At 45.5% G+C, this 23,686-nt stretch overlaps 1 protein-coding gene across 4 annotated transcripts in view; it reads left to right on the top strand.

Moving 5' to 3' along the window:
* The window catches only part of LOC118695933 (histone-lysine N-methyltransferase ASH1L), an 81,139-nt gene that overhangs the window by 53,149 nt on the left and 4,304 nt on the right, over positions 1–23,686 (top strand). The window contains exons 9-25 of one of the 4 annotated variants that reach the window (XM_036397755.2): positions 51–96; positions 329–437; positions 2,335–2,541; positions 4,964–5,110; positions 6,703–6,811; positions 6,982–7,143; positions 7,376–7,470; positions 8,338–8,492; positions 11,409–11,561; positions 11,975–12,029; positions 12,124–12,256; positions 14,855–15,103; positions 15,391–15,477; positions 16,385–16,475; positions 20,531–20,669; positions 21,470–21,642; positions 22,962–23,128. In XM_036397755.2, the coding sequence (XP_036253648.1) occupies positions 51–96; positions 329–437; positions 2,335–2,541; positions 4,964–5,110; positions 6,703–6,811; positions 6,982–7,143; positions 7,376–7,470; positions 8,338–8,492; positions 11,409–11,561; positions 11,975–12,029; positions 12,124–12,256; positions 14,855–15,103; positions 15,391–15,477; positions 16,385–16,475; positions 20,531–20,669; positions 21,470–21,642; positions 22,962–23,128 (2,277 nt within the window). Of the gene's footprint in view, positions 1–50; positions 97–328; positions 438–2,334; positions 2,542–4,963; positions 5,111–6,702; positions 6,812–6,981; positions 7,144–7,375; positions 7,471–8,337; positions 8,493–11,408; positions 11,568–11,974; positions 12,030–12,123; positions 12,257–14,282; positions 14,438–14,473; positions 14,634–14,854; positions 15,104–15,390; positions 15,478–16,384; positions 16,476–20,530; positions 20,670–21,469; positions 21,643–22,961; positions 23,129–23,686 lie in introns of those variants that run through there. The other 3 variants (XM_036397754.2, XM_036397758.2, XM_036397756.2) reach the window with 3 other exon arrangements.

The raw sequence follows: 23,686 nt of genomic DNA, 5'->3' as shown, positions 1-23,686 counted from the left end.
AACAGATGCACTTATGCAATGTATTAAAATTTTCTTTCTCTTCCTTTTAGTTGTATAAAAAGCCAGATGTCCCACTTTATAAAAAAATCCGTTCCAGTAAGTAAAATCTTCTTACTAAACTGTGATAACTGTGGAATTTTCATGTGACACCCTCCTTTCTGTCCTGCTCTTTGTCCTACCAAAGACACTTCCACCTGCTTTTTTTTTTACTTTACTGATTGGAATGAAAATACTGTAGATAAACAGTTCTGTTTTTCACCTGAAAAGAATTCTGTTCCCTATTTGAGTTTGTTTTTTCTTTTTTTTCTTTTTTTTTTTTCCCCTCTAGATGTCTATGTGGATGTCAAACCTCTCTCTGGCTACGAGGCCACCACCTGCAATTGTAAGAAACCAGAGGATGACAGTGGCAAGGGCTGTGTGGAGGATTGTCTGAACAGGTTAGAAATGGATTCTTTCTCATCATCTCCTAGGAACTGACTTGTGCTGGGTGCACCCCAGCAACAAAGGCAGCATCACAGGGAGGGAAATTCCCACTTGGAGCCTCCTGGAGCAGCTCTGGGCTCCCCCAGATTGTCACCCCCACACTCCCAGTGCTCCCAGTCAGACCAGTTCCCTCCCAGCTCAGCCCCAGCCCTGGCATGGTGGAGCAGCCACAGGAGCAGCTCCAGGTCCCAGGGACCGTGGGCTGTGTCCCCTCTCCTGGGCTGTGTCCCCTCCTGGGCTGTGTCCCCTCTTCTGGGCTGGTGTCCCCTCTCCTGGGCTGTGTCCCCTCCTGGGCTGGTGTCCCCTCTCCTGGGCTGTGTCCCCCTCTCCTGGGCTGTGTCCCCTCCTTGGCTGTGTCCCCTCTTCTGGGCTGTGTCCCCCTCTCCTGGGCTGGTGTCCCCCCTCCAGGGCTGTGTCCCTCTCCTGGGCTGGTGTCCCCCCTCCTGGGCTGTGTCCCCTTCCTGGGCTGTGTCCCCCCTCCAGGGCTGTGTCCCTCTCCTGGGCTGGTGTCCCCCCTCCTGGGCTGTGTCCCCTTCCTGGGCTGTGTCCCCTCTCCTGGGCTGTGTCCCCTCTCCTGGGCTGTGTCCCCCTCTCCTGGGCTGTGTCCCCTCTCCTTGGCTGTGTCCCCTCTCCTGGGCTGTGTCCCCCTCTCCTGGGCTGTGTCCCCTCTCCTGGGCTGTGTCCCCTCCTGGGCTGTGTCCCCTCTCCTGGGCTGTGTCCCCCCCTGTGTTGTGTCCCCTCTCCTGGGCTGTGTCCCCCCCCTGGGCTGTGTCCCCCTCTCCTGGGCTGTGTCCCCTCTCCTGGGCTGTGTCCCCTCTCCTTGGCTGTGTCCCCTCTCCTGGGCTGTGTCCCCTCCTGAGCTGTGTCCCCTCTCCTGGGCTGTGTCCCCTCCTGGGCTGGTGTCCCCTCCTGGGCTGTGTCCCCTCTCCTGGGCTGTGTCCCCCCCTGTGTTGTGTCCCCTCTCCTGGGCTGTGTCCCCCCCCTGGGCTGTGTCCCTCTCTCCTGGGCTGTGTCCCCTCTCCTGGGCTGTGTCCCCTCTCCTGGGCTGTGTCCCCTCTCCTTGGCTGTGTCCCCTCTCCTGGGCTGTGTCCCCTCTCCAGGGCTGTGTCCCCTCTCCTGGGCTGTGTCCCCCTCTCCTGGGCTGTGTCCCCCTCTCCTGGGCTGTGTCCCCCTCTCCTGGGCTGGTGTCCCCTCTCCTGGGCTGTGTCCCCTCTCCTGGGCTGTGTTCCCTCTCCTGAGCTGTGCCCCCTCCTCTATTTTCTATAGATTATATATTAATAAATTATATTTATATATATATAATTTAGTACAAATATAAATATTTTATATTTCTATAGTTTATATAAATATGTATTTTAAAAATATATATTATATATTTATATTTTTATATTAAAATTTTTTTCCTGTATTTTTTATATTTCTATATTTTTCTCTTGATTTCATCTATTGATTTATGATTTTATGTATTATTTTATTTTATCTATGTAGATTATAATATATATTTATATTATGAATATATATTATAATATATAAATATATTATAATATATTAAGAATATATATTATATAAATATATAAATATATTATATAATTATATATTTATTAAATAAATATAAATATACAAATATAAATATACTATAATTATAGTAATTTTATTATAATAATTTCATTATAGTAATGATTGTATTATTAATAACATAATAAATATTTACTATATATTAATAATATACATTTATTTTATTATCACCTTTATGATTTGATTCTTATCTTTCCATTTAGGATTTGATTCTATTTACATGACAGATCCCAAGGGCCGTTCCCCTCCCTTGACGCTGTGTGTTGTGTGTTGCAGGATGATCTTTGCAGAGTGCTCCCCCAACACGTGTCCCTGTGGGGAGCAGTGCTGCAACCAGCGCATCCAGAGGCACGAGTGGGTGCAGTGCCTGGAGAGGTTCAGGGCTGAGGAGAAGGGCTGGGGCATCCGCACCAAGGAGCCCCTGAAGGCAGGACAGTTCATCATCGAATACCTGGGAGAAGTTGTCAGTGAGCAAGAATTCAGGTAGGAATGTTTCTTTGCTGCTTCAGCATGGAAGGATCATAAATGGCTTTTAGGGACATGGACAGTTAAACTCTGTGCAAATCCAGTGTAGAGATCCTTGCAATGAGTAATTTGTAACATTGGTACGTATTTGATGGTATTTAGTAGTAATTATAAGTTCTACTCTAGGTCATGCATGTGTTGATTAGATTGGGAAATTCTAATTGATCACTCGGCCTGGAGCAAAGGAGAGGATGAGGGGGAAAGGAAGGTTTAGAATTCTGGGGGTTTTGGTCAACCAAGTTTTTCTCAGTCCAGTGTTGAGGGGTGAATTAATGTTTAAAATGGGTCATCTGCCCTATAAATACAAAATGCATTTAGCATGGAAGGCTCACAAATGACCTTTAGGGACATGGACAGTTAAAGTCTGTGTAAATCCAGTGTAGAGATCCTTGCAATGAGTAATTTGTAACATTGGTACGTATTTGATGGTATTTAGTAGTGATTATAAGTTCTACTCTAGGTCATGCATGTGTTGATTAGATTGTTCCAGGCTGAGTGACCAATTAGAATTTCCCAAAGGGGAGGATGAGGGGGAAAGGAAGGTTTAGAATTCTGGGGGTTTTGGTCAACCAAGTTTTTCTCAGTCCAGTATTGAGGGGTGAATAATGTTTAAAATGGGTCATCTGCCCTATAAATACAAAATGCATTTAGCATGGAAGGCTCACAAATGACCTTTAGGGACATGGACAGTTAAACTCTGTGTAAATCCAGTGTAGAGATCCTTGCAATGAGTAATTTGTAACATTGGTATGTATTTTATGGTATTTAATAGTAATTATAAGTTCTACTCTAGGTCATGCATGTGTTGATTAGATTGGGAAATTCTAATTGGTCACTCGGCCTGGAGCAAAGGGGAGGATGAGGGGGAAAGGCAGGCTTGGAATTTGGGGGTTTTGGTTTTTCACAGTCCAGTATTGAGGGGTGATTCATGTTTGAAATGGATCATCTGCCTCATCTGCCCTATAAATGCAAAATGCCACAAGTGGCTGGATCTGAAATGAGAACTCTGCAGGATTTGGGCTGCTCCAGGTGGAACTGAGGGGCAGAGTGGGGCTGGAAGGGCCATGGGCTTCTGCAGGAAGATGTGAAGGAAAAAGAACAAGTGGAAGCACTGAAAGAAAGAAATTGTCTTGTTAACTCTGTGGGATATTTGAAGCTGGAGGGACTTGTTGCTCTCAGAGCTGCACCAGAAGGCAGCTGCATTCTCCTCATATAGAAATAAGCTCTGACTCCTGTCCCTGTGCTCTGTGAGCCATGGATGATTCCAGAACCTGCCCACTGCCCAGAAGGAAGCGAGTTGTTCACATGTGCATACACAGACACCCCAAGGAATGTACACTCGCATTTTCTCTTCCATACATGAAATGTGTGCAAATCATCTGCAGAACCCAAAAGGGAGCATTCCAGAAGAGGAAATTTCTAAATTCTAACCCAAGCTCTGTCAGTGGCCTTGACTTATAAAAATAGGTACAATAGTGGTTTTTCTCCATCTCTAGGTGTAGGGTTCTATAAAATATATAAGATTATCATTGCTTTTTCTTCAAAACTGTCTTGGTTTGACAAGACAGGTGTCTGTCTGCTCAGGAAGGCAGGAGCCTCCCCTGAAATGGAAAATGTAAACCCCCTCCCTCTGAATTGTTATAATTTTGAAATTAAGGGGCTCTCAGGTAAAGCTATGGGAGCAGGAATAACAGTTCTTTATTGGGGAAGAAAATTTTAAAAAGAAAAAAAATATAAACAATGCAGTAATACAAAACAACACTGCCAGAGCCAGAACAGGCCGTGGCCTGGCCCCTGTGTGTCAGGGGGTGGCACAGCCCCATCCCATGGGGGCTCAGCCCTCCTGCAGTGCCAGCTGTGGCTCTGCTGGAGCAGGGATCCTGCACAAGGGGGGAGTTTTCCTCTGCAGCTCCAGGGCTGCTGGAGATGGGCCTGGGCTCCCTCTGGCAATGCAGGGCAGCAGAAGCTGCTCCTCTGGGAATGCACTGGGCAAAGGCTGCTGGGCTGTCCCAAAGCTCAGATTGGATCCAGGTAGGAATGCTTGGCTCCTCCCCTGGGCGCAGCATCTCCCCATGGGATGATGGGATTGGATCAGCCCTGCAGGGACACTCACTGGCCATGGACAGAAGATAATTAATAATTAATGGCTCATTAACAGCAGATATCTCCTGGAGGGAGGATTGATTGTGGAAGAGATAAAGAGAGCTGCCCAATGAACAGCAGATAATTGCTCCACAGATAGGAATAGAAAACACACGCCCATTTCCAACCTAGGCCAAAAGCCCTCTCTGAAATGTGCAATGTGCTCTAACTGTGCTGCTCCCTGTGTGCTGTGTGGGGACAAGCAGAATGACAAGTTCCACCGTGTGTTGCCCCACAGGAACCGGATGATTGAGCAGTACCACAACCACAGCGACCATTACTGCCTGAACCTGGACAGCGGCATGGTCATCGACAGCTACCGCATGGGCAACGAGGCTCGCTTCATCAACCACAGCTGCAACCCCAACTGTGAGATGCAGAAATGGTGAGCAAAGGGATTCTGCTCCTGCCGGACCTGTGTGCCCAGAGAGAGAGGGAGAACCAGTTCAGCTGAGGGAGTCAGGTCTAAAAATAGGGAGGGGACTTGTGGTATTGACATTCTCTGAACAGAGAGAGACATAATCCTCTCTCCCAGGATTTTTCCTGGAGAAGGCAGTGAGAAGTTCAGAGAAGAAAACAATTCTTATCTCTACTTGCTGCTCTTGTTGTTTGGCACATGTGGAATATGTTGTGGAGATTGTTGACTGAGAGTGATTTGTTAATTAGACACTGGTGATGGTTGTTTGGATTGATTGGCCAGTTGGGTCAAAGCTGTGTTGTGAGTGTCTCAGACACTCATGGGTTTTTCCTTAGTATCTCTTTAGTATATTATCTCTAAAACCCTATAGTATTAGTGTAATACAGTGTAGCTTAATAAAGCATTTCTTCAGCCTCCTGAATCAATGGAATCAGAGCACATTATTCCCTATGGTGAAGTCACCCTGCATCAACGGGGAGTCAAACTGGAAACAATCCTTACATGGTGCTCATGTTGCTCAAGAGAAGCTGTGTAGGGTTGGTGAGTGCTGGATGCTTTGGAGATAGGATCCAAGTTTGCTGGCAGATCCAGCACTGCTGGCTGTCACACTGGGACCTTTCCCTCCCAGCATTACTGGTTACACTGGGCTGTTTCCCTCCCAGTATTGCTGGTTTTCACACTCCTAATCTGCTGCTCTAAAATCATCTATCTGTATATAAACCCTTTCTTTTTGACAATTCAAATATCTTTTTAAAGCAGGAAAAAAGGAAATAGTGGGATTGCAGCACAGCCTGTGTCATACCTGCACTTAGGAGGAAATACTGCTGAGGGATTTGTAGTGAGTGATGGGCAGATGGTGGAACAGGAGTCACTGTACATCAAAGTAGCTCGTGGTTCTCAGATAATTCTAGATTTAAGCAATAGTAAAGTTTGAAATTTGAAAATCCAAATCAAAATAAAATAGTTGAAGAGAAAGAGAGGATTCTGCCCTGCTCAGGTGAGACTCCTCCTGCAGAGCTGCCTCCAGCCTGGGGTCCCATCACAGGAAGGATGTGGAGCTGCTGGAGTGAGTCTGGAGGAAGCACCAAATTAATTAGAGAGAAGGAGCAGCTGTGCTGTGAGGAAAGGCTGAAAGAATGGGGATTGTTCACCCTGGAGAAGAAGAGCTCCAAGTGACCGAATTGTGTCCTTCTAGTACCTGAAGGAGCTGCAGGAAAGATGGAGAGAGATCATTCACAAGGGCCTGGAGTGACAGGACAAGGGGCAATGTCTTCCCACTGCCAGAGGGCAGGGTTAGATGGAATATTGGGAAGGAAATATTCCCTGTGAGGGTGGAGAGACCCTGGCATTGCTACTCTTGTTAAATGTGGTGTTCACTTTTAAGCTTTCAAAGTTTATTGTAAGAGATAAATAAAAGATCTGCACAAGCATAAGCCAGGGCACAGCAGAGGTGTTGCTGCCTGTCTCTAACACCGCCACTCTGTGCAAAAAGATGATTTTATGAATCTTTTTGAATTCTTGTTGAATTTTTGGGGTGTTTGGTTGTATTTTCCCCTCAGGTCTGTGAATGGTGTGTATCGGATCGGGCTGTATGCACTGAAGGACATGCCTGCTGGGACAGAGCTCACCTATGACTACAACTTCCACTCATTTAATGTTGAAAAACAGGTAAAAACCCCACTGTGAGACCTTGAAAAATCTCACTATGGCCTAATAGTTCTGTAAAGTGTGAAAACAACAAAACCTGTTGTGCTGTACTAGACAGAAAATGTTCTTTTTAATATAGAGAGAGAATCTAGACCTTTGGGTTTATTAGATTTTTTTCTTTTTCCTCAAAGCAACTCTGCAAATGTGGCTTTGACAAATGCAGAGGAATAATTGGGGGTAAAAGTCAACGCATGAATGGACTCTCAAGCAAAAGCAACCAGCCTGTGAGCACCCACAGAAGACCTGGGAGGTCAAAAGAGAAGAGGAAGTCAAAGCACAAACTAAAGAAGAGAGTAAGTAGCAAAGACAGAGTTTGGGTGGGTGAGGTTGATAGGAAATCAGTCTGTGCTGATTTCCTATCAAAAACTGGGGTATTTGTAAATTTTAAACTTGAAACAGAAACCCAAACTTTAAACAGAAATACAGTAGAGAAATGCTGCAGGTTCTGTCTCAGGGACTGCTTTGGCTGCTGTGCTGAGTTCTTGGCACAGTTTTTCCTGTCTATCAGAACAATCTGTTTTCCAGAGGGGCCACATCCCTGAGGAACCCAGTGAAAGTGTGAATGCCCCAACCAGGCTGACACCTCAGCTGCAGATGAAGCCCATGTCTAACAGGGAAAGGTAAGGGCTGATTTCAGGGGGATTTGCCTCAGGAATGGAGTGATATGCAAATATTGATGTGTTCTTCTAGAAGATGGGGCATCCTGAAATTGCTGAGGATGCAGCTTTTAATTCTCCTTGACCAGCCAGGCTGGAATTTCTCTCCACTGAGCAGAGAGTGCACAGGTTACACCTGTGAATATCCAGCTTTTCCCTATGTTAAAGAATGAATTTTCCAGTAAAAAGCATTTTTTAGTTCTGCTTTAGCAGAACTGGAATTCCTCTCCACCTAGCAGAGAATGCCCAGGTTACACCTCTGAATATCCAGCTTTTCCCTATGTTAAAGAATGAATTTTCCAGTAAAAAGCATTTTTTAGTTCTCCTTGACCAGCCAGGCTGGAATTTCTCTCCACTGAGCAGAGAGTGCACAGGTTACACCTGTGAATATCCAGCTTTTCCCTATGTTAAAGAATGAATTTTCCAGTAAAAAGCATTTTTTAGTTCTGCTTTAGCAGAACTGGAATTCCTCTCCACCTAGCAGAGAATGCCCAGGTTACACCTCTGAATATCCAGCTTTTCCCTATGTTAAAGAATGAATTTTCCCGTAAAAAGCATTTTTTAGTTCTCCTTGACCAGCCAGGCTGGAATTTCTCTCCACTGAGCAGAGAGTGCACAGGTTACACCTGTGAATATCCAGCTTTTCCCTATGTTAAAGAATGAATTTTCCAGTAAAAAGCATTTTTTAGTTCTGCTTTAGCAGAACTGGAATTCCTCTCCACCTAGCAGAGAATGCCCAGGTTACACCTCTGAATATCCAGCTTTTCCCTATGTTAAAGAATGAATTTTCCAGTAAAAAGAGCTTCTTGACCAGCTCCCTAATCCCTGCAGGAATTTTGTGCTGAAGCACCACGTGTTCTTGGTACGGAACTGGGAGAAGATCAGGCAGAAGCAGGAGGAGGTGAAGCACAGTGACAGCATGCACAGCTCGTCGCTGTACACGCGCTGGAACGGGATCTGCCGCGACGACGGCAACATCAAATCTGGTGAGGCCACCCCGGGACACAAAGAGTTAAACTCTGGCTAAATCTATTCTTGGAATGAGTAACTTGCAACGTTGGTGTATATTTGTCTTGGTTTGCTAAGGAAGGCAGGAACCTCCCCTGAAATGGAAAATGTAAACCCCCTCCCTCTGAATTATTAGGATTTTGAAATTAAAAGGCTCTCAGGTAAAGATATGGGAGCAGTAATAACAGTTCTTTACTAGGAAAAATAAAAATACAAATGTAATAGTACAGACAAAAAAACCCCACTGCCAGAGTCAGCCCATGCCCTGTCCCCTGTGTGTCAGGGGGTGGCACAGCCCCATCCCTTGGGGGCTCAGCCCTCCTGCAGTGCCAGCTGTGGCTCTGCTGGAGCAGGGATCCTGCACAAGGGGGGAGTTTTCCTCTGCAGCTCCAGGGCTGCTGCAGATGGACCTGGGCTCCCTCTGGCCATGCAGGGCAGCAGAAGCTGCTCCTCTGGGAATGCACTGGGCAAAGGCTGCTGGGCTGTCCCAAAGCTCAGATTGGATCCAGGTAGGAATGCTTGGCTCCTCCCCTGGGCGGAGCATCTCCCCATGGGATGATGGGATTGGATCAGCCCTGCAGGGACTCTCAGTGGCCATGGACAGAAGATATTACCCAGAGGGAGGGTTGGTTGTGGAAGAGATAAGGAGAACTGCCCAATGAACAGAGATAACTGCCCCACCTCTAACAGATGGAAATAGAACACACAGCCCCACCTACATCTTGCAGCTTCTTCATTTGATAATCAGTGGTGGAGTTGCTACACCAGAGAAGAGGCTGTGATTTGATCTCTTACAAATTTCGGGTTTAGAAAGGAATATATTGCGTGGAGTGTGAAAAACACATTCACTCTCCTGTGAAAATTAAAAAGCTTTATAAAGGAAATTGTAGACAAGGACCAGAGAGCAAAGGTTGTTATGGCCACTCAGCCAAGAGCACACTGTTATCTTTGGGGATACCCCTTAAATACCTTTTCCATTACATCAGCCTGTTGCATATTCACAGACCCTTATGCATATCCATAAACCAGTTTACATATTCCAGGAGCTATTTTACATGGCCCCTCCTTGGGTCCACCTTTTTAGAACATGCATGTTTCTTGGCTGTGGTTTTGGCTCCTCTTTACCACTTCCAGTCTGGGCCTTGGTCCATGCTCTCTTCAGACAGCAAATGCTGATGGGTGGCAGATCTGTACCGGTGTCCTCATCCTGTGTTCATTGGGTGTTAGCCCATCCCAGCAGGCATTTTAACAAAGCATCCTTATATCAGCTAGTTCACTAAGCTTAATTAACACAGAAGGAAAAACTACATCTTTATAACAAAGTTACTTTAATGTCCCACATACAGAATCCATTTTAATATTTGCAAAAAGCCAGTATTATAATGTGTATCTATAACACATATCAGCTATTTCACTACTATGTCTAAGCTTAATTAATGACAGAAATAAAAACTATATCTTTATAACAAAGTTACTTTAACACCACACATATAGAATCCATTTTAATATTTGTGAAAAGCCAATATTATAATATAATATGTATGTATAATATTGTATGTATAACACATACTTATATCAGCTATTTCAGTATTCTATCTAAGCTTAATTAGCAACAGAAATAAAAACTGTATAACAAACTTACTTTAACATCACACATGTAGAATCCATTTTAATATTTACCAAAAGCCAGTATTATAATGTGTATCTATAACACATACTTATATCAGCTATTTCACTTATATCAGCTATATTTCACTACTATGTCTAAGCTTAATTAATGACAGAAATAAAAACTGTATCTTTATAACTAAGTTACTTTAACACCACACATATAGAATCCATTTTAACATTTGCAAAAAGCCAATATTATAATAGGTATCTATAACACATATCAGCTATATTTCACTACTATGTCTAAGCTTAATTAATGACAGAAATAAAAACTATATCTTTATAACAAAGTTACTTTAACACCACACATAGAAAATCCATTTTAGTATTGACAAAAAGCCAATATTATAATGTGTATCTGTAACACATATCAGCTATATTGGACTACTATGTCTAAGCTTAATTAACGACAGAAATAAAAACTGTATAACAAACTTACTTTAACATCACACATGTAGAATCCATTTTAATATTTACAAAAAGCCAATATTCTAATGTGTATCTGTAATATATACTTATATCAGCTATTTCACTTATATCAGCTATATTTGACTACTATGTCTAAGCTTAATTAGCAACAGAAATAAAAACCATGTCTTTATAACAGTTACTTTAACACCACACATGTAGAATCCATTTTAATATTTGTGAAAAGCCAATATTATAATATAATATGTATGTATAATATTATATGTATAACACATACTTATATCAGCTATTTCAGTATTCTATCAAAGCTTAATTAGCAACAGAAATAAAACCTGTATAACAAACTTACTTTAACATCACACGTGTAGAATCCATTTTAATATTTACCAAAAGCCAGTATTATAATGTGTATCTATAACACATACTTATATCAGCTATTTCACTTATATCAGCTATATTTCACTACTATGTCTAAGCTTAATTAACGACAGAAATAAAACCATATCTTTACAACAAAGTTACTTTAACACTACACATAGAAAATCCATTTTAGTATTTACAAAAAGCCAATATTATAATGTGTATCTGTAATATATACCTATATCAGCTATATCACTTATATCAGCTATATTTCACTATGTCTAAGCTTAATTAGCAACAGAAATAAAAACCATATCTTTACAACAAAGTTACTTGAACACCACACATATAAAGTGCATTTTAACATTTACACCAAGGCAGTAGTATCACAGGATGTCTCTGTGATGTGGGGTGACCCTGTGCTCCTCTCCCAGATGTGTTCATGACCCAGTTCTCGGCGCTGCAGACGTCGCGCTCGGTGCGGACGCGGCGCTTGGCAGCGGCTGAGGAGAACCTCGAGGTGGCTCGTGCCGCCCGCCTGGCTCAGATCTTCAAGGAGATATGTGACAGCATCATAGCCTACAAAGGTGAAGGTGATTCTCTTTAAAAAAAATCTTCGTGGGTATGTTTTCAAGCTCTGGAAATGGGAAATGCTAGAAAAATACGGGGGGGGGTTAAATCACTCTTGTTCTTTAAAATTTCTTCCCTTACCAATAATCACTTTGCTTAGCTTCAACCCCCTGCTTTACCACCAGAATCTGCAGATGTTGCTGTCCTTTGAAATTGATTTTTCAAAATTCCAGAAAAAATCAGAAACTGTCGTCCTTGTGCTACGTGTACTGCAATTACAGGCACCAACATCTAGAAATACAGAAGCATTTCAATTCCCCTTGGCTCAGATAACAGAAAAGCCTTTTTTTAACCCAGATTGAATGTTGTTAGTTGCTTTTCTTTAGAAGTTTCACTCCACTGATGTCACTAAGCTCTGTTCCTGTTGCAGACTCCTCCAGACAGGCGCTGGCAGCTCCTCTCCTGAACCTGCCCCCAAAGAAAAAGTAAGTGCTGCCTTCCCAGAGCTGCTTTCTCTGATGGATTTGCACAGTGGGGATTGCTGCTGAGCCTGACATTGTGCCAACATTCCTGTTGTAGAAATGCAGACTATTATGAAAAGATCTCTGACCCCTTGGACCTTGCCACGATTGAGAAGCAGATCCTGACTGGTTACTACAAAACTGTGGAAGCTTTTGATGGGGACATGCTGAAGGTCTTCAGGAATGCAGAGGTGAGGCTCTGTCTGGCCTGAAAGCTGCTGCACTGGCAGCAGGGATGTGCCCTCTTTTAATGCTCTTACAGGAATAAAGGAAGAAATTTATTCTGGAGGAAGAGAACTTGTGCTGATCCATTCCTGATGAGGGCTCCATAGCAAATCATGAGCCCTTGACTGCCTTGGGTCACAGAGAAGGTCAAGGACACTCAGGAATAGCTGATCTAAAGAAATTTTCATTCCTTTTGGAAGGGATACCCTGTTTTTCAGTGTGAGGTGTCATGGAATCACAGAATCATGGAATGGTTTAGGCTAGGAGGGACCTTAAAGCTCATCCCATTCCACCCCCTGCCATGGGCAGGGACATCTTCCCCTGTTCCTGGCTGCTCCAAGCTCTGTCCAGCCTGGCCTGGAACCCTTCCAGGGACCAGAAGGAGCCAGAGCTGCTCTGGGCATCTGTGCCAGGGCCTCCCCACCCTCACAGGGAATATCTCCCATCTATCCAACCTAAATTCTCCCTTTTCCAGTTTGAACCCATTCCCCCTTGTCCTGTCACTCCAGTTCCTGATGAACAGTCCCTCTCCAGCTTCCCTGGAGCCCCTTCAGACCCTGCAAGGACCTCTGAGGTCTCCACACAACCTTCTCTTCTCCAGGCTGAGAATTCCCAGCCCTCCCAGCCTGGCTCCAGGCCCCTCAGCAACTTCATGGCCTCCCTTGGACCTGCTCCAACAGTTCCATGTCCTTCTTGCATTGGGGGCCCTGGAACTGGACACAGCACCTCAGGTGGAGTCTCAGGAGAGCAAAGCAGAGAGGAAAAATCCCTTTCCTTGATCTACTGCCCATATTCCTTTGGATGCAGCCCAGGGCAGGGGTGGTTTCTGGCCTGTGAACACGCAGGGCCAGAGCACGTTGAGTTTTTGGTCACCCATCACCCCAAATCCTCCTCCCAGGGCTGCTCTCAGTTCCTCCCCTGTCCGTGTCACATCCATGCACCTGCTGGCCGGAGTCAGGAGGGACATGGAGACCTCACCCCAGGTTTGGGGCTGCAGCTGTAGGGAGAGCCCCTCTCGGGAGCTAAACAGGAAATAAAGCACTTTTTGGGGTTTTGTGTTGTCTTTGCAGGAATACTACAGCAGGAAGTCCCCAACAGGGCAGGACGTGTGCCAGCTGTGCAAGGCCTGCTACAAGGCTGGCCAGGGTCAGGAGGGACATGGAGAGGCCACCAGGCCTCCCAGACATGCATGGACAGGAACTAAACAGGACAGGACTTGGAAATAAAGCACTTTTTGGGGTTTTTGGTGGTTTTTGCAGAAATACTACAGCAGGAAGTCCCCAACAGGACGGGCTGTGCAAGGCCTACTGGTATTCTGGCCAGAGTCAGGAAGGAGACGGAGAGGCCACCCCAGGTTTGGGGCTGCAGCTGTAGAGAGAACCCCTCCCAGAAGCTAAAAAGAAAATAAAGCACTTTTGGGTTTTTTTGTTGGTTCTTATAGAAATACTATGGCAGGAAGTCCCCAGTGGGGCGGGACGTGTGCCGGCTGCACAAGGCCTACTGATATTCTGAGAGTAGAGTCAGGAGGGAGATGGAGAGGCTACCAGGCCTCCCAGGTGTGCACAGAGACAGGAGCTAAACAGGAAATAAAGCACTTTTTAGGTTTTTTGTGATTTTTGTAGAAATACTCTACGGCAGGAAGTCCCCGACAGGGTGGGATGTGTGCCGGCTGTACAAAGCCTACTACAATGCTGGCCAGAGTCATGAGGAAGATTGAGTGGCCACCCCAGCTTTGGGGTTGCAGCTGTAGGGAGAACCCCTCCCAGGAGCTAAAAAGGAAATAAAGCACTTCTGGGTTTTTTATTGGTTTTTATAGAAATACCAGGAAGTCCCCGATGGGGCAGGCTGTGCAAGGCCTACTACAACAGTGGCCAGGGTCAGGAGGGACATGGAGAGGCCACCAAGCCTCCCAGGTGTGCATGGATGGGAGCTAAACAGGACAGGACTTGAAGTAAAGCTTTTTTGGGGGGTTTTTTTTGTGATTTTTTTCAGAAATACTATGGCAGGAAGTCCCCGACGGGGCGGGACGTGTGCCGGCTGCGCAAGGCCTACTGATACTCTGAGAGTAGAGTCAGGAGGGAGATGGAGAGGCCACCAGGCCTCCCAGGTGTACACAGACAGGAGCTAAAATAGACAGGATTTGGAAGTAAAGCTTTTTTGGGGTTTTTTGTGATTTTTTTCAGAAATACTACGGCAGGAAGTCCCTGACAGGGCGGGACGTGTGCCGGCTGCGCAAGGCCTACTGATACTCTGAGAGTAGAGTCAGGAGGGAGATGGAGAGGCCACCAGGCCTCCCAGGTGTACACAGACAGGAGCTAAAATAGACAGGATTTGGAAGTAAAGCTTTTTTGGGGTTTTTTGTGATTTTTTTCAGAAATACTACAGCAGGAAGTCCCTGACGGGGCGGGACGTGTGCCGGCTGCGCAAGGCCTACTGACTCTGTCCAGGGTCAGGAGGGGACATGGAGAGGCCACCAGGCCTCCCAGGTGTACACAGACAGGAGCTAAAATAGACAGGACTTGGAAGTAAAGCTTTTTTGGGGTTTTTTTTGTGATTTTTTTCAGAAATACTACGGCAGGAAGTCCCCGACGGGGCGGGACGTGTGCCGGCTGCGCAAGGCCTACTACAACGCACGGCACGAGGCCTCGGCCCAGATCGACGAGATCGTGGGGGAGACGGCGAGCGAGGCCGACAGCAGCGAGACCTCGGTGTGTGACAAGGACAACGGGCACGAGAAGGACGAGGACGTCATCCGCTGCATCTGCGGCCTCTACAAGGACGAGGGGCTCATGATCCAGTGTGAAAAGTGCATGGTGGGTGTTGAGGTGTTGCTGGGTCTTGGGTATTCAGAGACACGAGCAGTGCTGGGTTGCTGTGAGGTTTTTTATTGCATGAATAAATCAGTCTGGAAGGCAAAGATATTTCTGTTGCATGGAGATCTTGTCTGTGTGCTGACATGGTGTGAAATAGTTCATAGAAAATCTTGAATTTCCTGTGTGAAGCTTATTTTCTTGCTTTCCTTAATATTTGTTGAGAAAATGCAGCTTGCAGCTGTAATCTGGGCCAGGACTTTGTGACTGGGATGTACCTGTTCTTCCAGGTGTGGCAGCACTGTGACTGCATGGGTGTGAACTCAGATGTTGAACACTACCTGTGTGAGCAGTGTGAACCTCGAGCTGTGAACAGGGTAAAACAAAACTCTCCTTCCTATCACTCTTATAAAATTACAGCAGCTCCTTAGGGTTTTTTTGTATTTGTATTTTGAATTTGTATCTTTTGGGATTGGTGAAGCTTCCTTGATTTAGGTTCAGTTCCACGAGGGGTCAGTTTTTCTCTGTTTTTTTCTCAGTTTTCTCTGTGTATTTCCATAGGGTGGTGTGGGAATCAGAAAGATAGGAATCCTCACAGTCTCAAGAGGGTTTGATTTGTAGCCTTAGAAGAAGCCTAAATTAATGTAAAAGCAAAACACACAAACATTGAATAGAAAAATCATAAACTTAGGCTTCTATAGTTATAAGTAAGAATATTCTTTAAGTAAGAAAATATATATCTATAATACATCTATATACACATCTATATAAAAATCTATATAAAACATATATATAATGTAATATAATGTAATATAATATAATATATATAATATTATATATAATATAATATATATTATATTATATATATAATATAATATAATATAATATAATATAATATAATATAATATAATATAATATAATATAATATAATATAATATAATATAATATAATATATGTATTTATAATAAAATAAGATGATAAAAAGTTTTGTAGTATAGTAATAATGTAATTGTATAAAATAAGCTAAAAGTTTAGATGTTATAATAAAAACATATGTAATATGTTACTTATTACATATTACAAACATGTACTAAGACCTTATTGGACAAAAATATCCACATTACAGTAAAAAGAAATTAAAGTGATAAATCAAAAAAGCAAAATAAACTCTGTTAACATCAGCTTATTGGGTCAGAAAATTATATAATACCTTATAACAAAAAACCTATAACCAACTATTTCCTATCTTATCAATCTCACAACTCCCTTTCTTTTTCCCTGCAGGAGGTTCCCATGATCCCTCGGCCCCACTATGCCCAGCCTGGCTGTGTTTATTACATCTGCCTCTTGAGGGATGATCTGCTGCTCCGCCAGGGTAGGTGCTGCCTCTGGGGCCAGCAGTGTGCAGGGATCTCTGGCATTACCCTGGCAAAAACACTTCCATTTTTCACAAGTGGAAGCTGCCACTTGGGGCAAAAATACTTTGATTTTTTACAAGTGGAAGCTGCCACTTGTAGCATTACCCTGGCAAAAATACTTTGATTTTTCACAAGTGGAAGCTGCTGCTTGTGGCAAAAACACTTTCATTTTTCACAAGTGGAAGCTGCTGCTTGTGGCAAAAATACTTTCATTTTTCAAGAGTGGAAGCTGCTCTCTCTGCAGTGCTGGGAGTGACACACAGTCAGAATTCTCACAGGCTGTTGATGAAGAAATGTTAATTAGCACAGGGCTGTCCTGGCCAGGGGAGGATGATGCTGAGCCAACTGCTGGTAGTTAACATTTAGAAGTAAAGGCCAAGAAGGCTGTCAGACCTCCAGTATTTTAGTGCAGAATGGGCATTAAAACACCCAGCTCGTTGCTTGTGTGTTCCCTAAAGCTTATCTCTTCTGGACTGTGCTCTCAATTCCTGAATCTCTCCAAGGCAGCTGCCACAGCCACACAATTCAGCTCACTGATTATTTTTTAATTTCATCCTACAAATATTCACAAGGTTAGAAAGAACCCTTTATCATTATCAGGAAACTGCTCTTGAACGAGTGAAACCAGCTGATAAGTTTGCTAGAGGGAAATAGGAGAGCCTTCAGGAAAATGGGGAATTTAGAAAAAGGTCAAAAACCAGCATTCATTATCCCATCTGCAAGATTCTGGAATTTGCATTCAGTTCTCCTTGCTGGGTGTTGCTCTGCATTGTCTGTTCTGTCCAGAGTTCAGCCTTTGGGTTTCTCATGTCTTTTTTTTACTTCAAGGGCTGTATCAGAACTTGCTTTTACATTTTCTGTTGAAATGGATGATGTTTTATCAGGGGCTTGTGGCATCTTCCAGGTGTTCAGAGCATTAAGATAATTTCTGTCCCAGTGTGGTAAATTTTCCTTGTGTGCCTCTGATCTGATCTTGGTGACCTTCATTAGAGAAATGCCCTTTCAAGAGAGAAATGTCCCTCTGTAGGACATTTCTGAGCTCTGTGTGCCATCAGCAGGGGACAAAGGAGACCAAACTGCAGCTGCTGGGCACCAAATGCCTCTGCAGGCACAGGGAGCAGCTGAAGCAAATTCCACCACAAGGTGCTGGAACAGAACGTGCAGCTCCAGCAGGGGAAGGGGAAATCCATGGCCTTGTTGATTTTTCCACTCTGAGTCCTCAGGCAGGACCTTTACTGTGCTGTGGGTGTATCAGGCAGCTTGGACTGTGGAAAAAACAGCTTTTTACTCCTTCTGGTGTCTAAAGTGCCTCATAATTCCACACTCTGAGGCAAAATCATGGCCTGCAGCCCCTCAAGTCTGTGTGTGGTTTATATTTTCCTGGGAGCTGTGTATTGGGAAGAGGCTGATGTTGCCACAAAGCCTGGAAGTGCATGGAGTGCCTGCCCAGGAGGAGCTGCACCCTGAACAGCAGTTCCAAGCTTGAGAGCTGATGTTTTGGAGGAACAAGACTGAAAATCAGCTGTGTGAGTGGTCACACCCTGCTGTGACCAAATCCCTCTCAGAGGCATCTCAGGGGTGGCTGCAGAACTTGTTTCCTAATTTTTTGGCAATTCTGCTGGAAGTTGGTGAGTTTTACACCACTGCAAAAATTCTCTAATACCTAAACTCAGGAGATAAAACAAATAAAACAGATCTGATCCATTACATCCCATGGAGTTCTGTCTTGGATAGGAATTGATAAATAGGGGTCAGAATGGATCCTGGAAAACCCACCTAGCCAGAAATTCTAACAAATCATCATCCCTGATGCACCAGCAACAGCTGCTCTGTTTTTTCCTTGGAAACTTCATTTTTGAGGCAGTAGATCTTTATAAACTGGAATTCAAATCAAGTTTCCTGATCTTTAGAGCAAGAGTCTACATCTCCTTCTGAATGCTCCTTTTTCAGTCAGGCACAGTAATGCTGGGGTTGCTTTCTTCTCATGGGAGAGGTGGGGAAGAAGAGTTGAAAAAAGCTGGTTTAAAATGAGGTTTAAAATTGAAATGGTTTTATTTACATTCTGCTTGGGGCCAGTAGCTCCTCTGAGGATGTTCCTTGTATTCTAAGAGTCTTTTAAGGAACCCACCTCTCCAATTTCTTTAAAAGCTACTCATAAAGTTGTAAGGGAAGCTGTTGTTATCCCAGTTTTAGGTCAAGACACCAAGTTCTGTGGGGTGGTCAAAATGCTGGAGGGAAGGGATGGATCCAGAGGGACCTGGACAGGCTGGAGAGGAGGGACCACAGGAACCTCATGAAATTTAGGTTGGATATATGGGAGAAATTTCTGCCTATGAGGAGTCCTTAGGAGCATCTTTTAAACTTAGATAAGATTGATAAATGAGATTATATGAATGAAAATATAATGTGCTTCATTTTAATCCTGAATCTGCTTATAGCAAAACTGGGGTGTGAATGACCCTGGGGCCATGATGTCCTCAGTGGTTCCTGGCATCTTTTTCCCAAGATTAATAATAATCATTAATAACACCAATATCCATGGAAGACAAACAGCCAATAACTACACATATACAAAAATAGGGAAAACAACTCCCAGGAGTCATTGTAACTTAATGGAAACATGAGAAAAATGTTCTAGCTGAGTCAAAAAGGCAAAGGGAGTATCAGAAATTGTTATGCACAAAATAGCAGAGGGGTTGTGCCCTTCTGTAACCTCCTGGGGTGTCTGTCTGCCCTGCCTGCCCTGTGCTGCTCTGACATCCCATTGCTCAGAGGATCCCACTACCTGGAAAAACAAGGATAACAGAGATAATCTGATCTGGATCATCTTTTCTGTGGACAGAGTCTGCCCAGGTGATTTGGAGGGTGAATGATGAAGGTCTGTGAAATGTGGCTCAGGAAGGTGCAATGATGCAGAAATTAGGGAACAACCAGAAGTTAGCTGGCAACAGTTAAAGTCTAGGAAGGATTTTTTTATAAAATCATGACTAGACTGTGGCAAGCCTTGCCACAGGAGGGTGGAGAGGTCAGAGCATAAATGGTTCCAGAAAAGATTAGACAAATACTTGGAAGAAGGATTAATCCCCAAAGCTCTAGCCTTTGGCTCTGAAAGTCCATGAACAGAAAAGGCAGGGACAGCACAGGGAGGTTTTCCCTGGCTTGTCTGTTCCTGTGCTCTCTCCTCCTGAGCAGCTGCTGCTGCCAGCCACAACATTCTGCTGTGTGACCTCTGCTCCTACCCAAGGGAGCTTTTATGACTTGGGACCTCCCAGGTTTTGGTCATTTTTATGTAAATAACAGAAGTGGAATCTCTTGCCAGCCCTGGAAGTGCTTAAGGCCAGGTGGGAGTTCTGAGCAGCTTGGTCTGGTGGAAGATATCCCTGCACATGGCAGGGGGGTGGGTCTGGATGGTCTTTAAAATCCTTTCCAGCCCAGGTTATTCTGGGATTTCACAGGCAGAGCAGAGAAATTAGGGAGTGAATTCACTTATGGGACAAAGTTAATAAATTTGAGCTTAGGGGTTGCCCTTGGGAAACACTTTTTGATTGCCAGCAGTGCCAGTTTGTTCAGTCCTTTTTGAATTCTCTTTACCTTTCCTGAGCTCTACATCTCATTGGAATTCTGCTGGAATAACCAAAGGCTTGGGGCTTCTCAGGACAGGATTTTCTTAATAGTAACCTCCTCCCTAAGTATCTTCTCTCTCGCATATTTATTGCAGCCATCACTAATTCCTACACCTTTTCCTAATCATGACTGGCATGTTTACATATCCTGTGGTTTGTCATGGTTTTGATCCCTTGGAGGCTGGTGTTTTGAGTCTGCCATGGAAAGCTGTGGGTAGTTTTTGTGTAAAGCTGCTGTGAAAAACATCTGAGTGCTCTTGGCAGCTTCTGCAGTGGCTTCATGTCATTCCTTACAATCCAGCATTAGGTTGTGTTCATTTTAATGATTATTTCCTGTGGTTCTGCTGTGCTGGGCTCAGGCCAGGTGTGTCCTTTGTGTCCCTGGACAGGTGACTGTGTGTACCTGATGAGAGACAGCCGCAGGACCCCCGACGGGCACCCGGTGCGGCAATCGTACCGGCTGCTGTCCCACATCAACCGCGACAAGCTCGACATCTTCCGCATCGAGAAGCTCTGGAAAAACGAGAAGTGAGTGCCAGACAGCCTTGGAGTTTGAGCCATCCCACTGACCTGCCTGCCAAAGCACAGGAATTTTGTGCTAGTCTCACCTTTAGGATGCAGCAATGAGCAAAGTGCAGAGGTTGGGAATTCCCAACTGGAGCTTGTGCTCTGCAGCTGCACGGTGGAAACACGTGAGGTTGGAGGTTTAATCAAAGGATCACAGATAGAAATGGATTGATTTCCTCAGTGTTGGAACAGGCTGTGGATGCAGTGACAGCTGTGCTGTGCCCATGGAAACCACACTGGAGCTTGTGCTCCACAACTGCATGGTTGAAAACACATGAGGTTGGAGGTTTAATCAAAGGATCACAGATAGAAATGGATGGATTTCCTCAGTGTTGGAACAGGTTGTGGGTGCAGTGATAGCTTTGCTGTGCTGTGGGTGCAGTGACAGCTGTGACCAGTCACAGTCTGCTGTGCCCATGGAAACCACACTGGAGCTTGTGCTCCATAACTGCATGGTTGGAAACACATGAGGTTGGAGGTTTAATCAAAGGATCAGAGATAGAAATGGATGGATTTCCTCAGTGTTGGAACAGGCTGTGGATGCAGTGACAGCTGGGCTGTGCCCTGGCCAGTCACACTTTGCTGTGCCCCTGGAAACCACACTGGGAGGGTTTGTCCTCACTGCAGGCAGGCAGTGGAACATGGAACTTGTGTGGCTCTGCTGTTCATCACAGCAAGAGGGGGAACTCCAAAGAAAGCAGGGGGCACTGAGGGGTTGTGTCATGGGCTGATTGGTGTTTGTGTCCCCTTTGCACCCTCAGGGAGGAGCGCTTTGCCTTTGGCCACCACTATTTCCGTCCACACGAAACGCACCATTCCCCGTCTCGCAAGTTCTACCACAACGAACTCTTCCGGGTGCCCTTGTATGAAATCATCCCCTTGGAGGCCGTGGTGGGGACCTGCTGTGTGCTAGACCTCTACACCTACTGCAAAGGTGGGAATTAAACACATTCCTAAGCATTTGGGCACTGGGCTGTGGTGGGTTAACCCCTGCTGGAAGCTCAGCATTACCCAGCCACTCGCTCCCCCTGGGATGGGAGGGAACAGGTAAGAGTTAAACCCCAGGGGTTGGGATAAAAAACAGTTTCATGGTTGAAACAAATTAAAATATTGTAGTAATAATAATGATAGTAGTAGTAGTAGTAATGGAAAGGGAGGTTACAGAAAGAAAGGTGTCCAATATCTGAAGGGGCTAGGAGGAAGGTGGAGAGAGGCTCTTAATCATGAACTGGAGTCACAGGACAAGAGGAAATGGCTTCAACCTGAAAAGAGAGGTAATTTAGGTTGGATACACAGAGGAAATTCTTACCTGTGAGGGTGGGGGGGCCCTGGCACAGGTGCCCAGAGCAGCTGGGGCTGCCCCTGGATCCTTGGAAGTGTCCAAGGCCAAATTGGACAGGGCTTGGAGCAGCCTGGGACAGTGGAAGGTGTCCCTGCCATAGCAGGGCCTGGAATGGGATGAGATTTAAGGTCCCTCCCAGCCCAAACCACTCCATGATTCTGTGAATAAACCCCAGGGAGCACAAGTGATGCCCAGTGCAGCCACTCCCCAGCACTGACCGGGGATCGCAGCCACCCCCACTGGGCTGGGCACTCCATGGTGTGGAACATCCTGGGGTCAGCTGTGCTGGCCCTGCTGGCAGAGCAGGGGAGCCTGGAGAGTGCTGGGCGGAGGGTGAGCACTGCTGGGCACCAGCCAACATCATCCTTACCCTGAACCAGGCACTGGGACAAATCCACTCTGTTCTGGAAGCAAGGACATGCCCTGGAGCAGTTCCTGCTGTCCAAAGGCTGTGGGGATGTTTGTGTGGCTCAGAGCTGGCCCAAAGCTGAGGCTTTGCCCTGGGACAGGGATTCCTGTTTGAAGAGGGAAGAGAAAATGATGTCGGTTGAAAATTGTGTCTGTGAAGGTTTGGGAAGTGTTTGATCAGAGTATGCAGGTGTTCAGAGTGACCCTGCTGGGGTTCTGAGTGAGAGAGCAAACAGGGACATGGAACCACACTGGAGCTTGTGCTCCTCAACTGCATGGTGAAAGCAGGTGAGCTTGGAGGTTTAAGGAAAGGGTCAGAGATAGAAATGGATGGATTTCCTCAGTGTTGGAAGAGATTGTGGGTGCAGTGACAGCTCTGCTGTGCCCATGGAAACCACGCTGCAGCTTGTGCTCCACAACTGCATGGTGGAAACCTGTGACCCCTGGGATAAACCACATTTCCCCCTCAGTCCATGACTGTTTTCTCCTTGTTCTGGTGCCAGGGAGGCCGAAGGGGGTGAAGGAGCAGGATGTTTACATCTGTGATTACCGCCTGGATAAATCAGCTCACCTCTTCTACAAGATCCACCGCAACCGCTACCCCGTGTGCACCAAGCCCTACGCCTTCGACCACTTCCCCAAGAAACTCACACCCAAGAGGGATTTCTCTGTGAGTGGCTTTGCTCTCAGCTTCCTCATCTGGTTTTAGGAGGCTGGATGGAGTTCTGGAAAGCTCCTGAGTGTTGATAAATGAAGCTTGGTCAGGCAGAGGGAGCTGATGCTTTAGGTGGGGGTCAGGCTCTGCTCCCAAGGAACAACGGGCAGGACAAGAGGAAACGGCCTCAAGTTGTGCCATGGGAGGCTCAGGCTGGATATCAGGAGGAATTTCCTCATGGAAAGGGTGGTCAGGCCTTGGCAGGGAGGTTTGGAGGCCCCATCCAAATCCAGGGAGGTTTGGAGTCCCCATCCCTGGAGGTGCCCAAGGAACACCTGGAGGTGGCACTCAGAGCTCTGGGCTGGGGACGAGGTGGGGATGGGGCACAGCTTGGATTGGATGCTCTGGGAGGGCTTTTCCAACCTCAGTCATTCCATGATTCTCTGAGTATGCACAGCCTGGGGGAAGAGCTGGCTGGAAAGCAAGCTTGGAAAGAAAACTGGGTGGAACAGAACCTGCAGGTGAGAGGTAGAGAGGTGCTCAGGGAATGGTGATGGTGAGCTCAGAGACTCA

This window comes from Molothrus ater, chromosome 29 (assembly GCF_012460135.2).
Source record: "Molothrus ater isolate BHLD 08-10-18 breed brown headed cowbird chromosome 29, BPBGC_Mater_1.1, whole genome shotgun sequence".
NCBI lineage: Eukaryota > Metazoa > Chordata > Aves > Passeriformes > Icteridae > Molothrus > Molothrus ater.
This window is presented reverse-complemented; position numbering and strand designations above follow the sequence as displayed.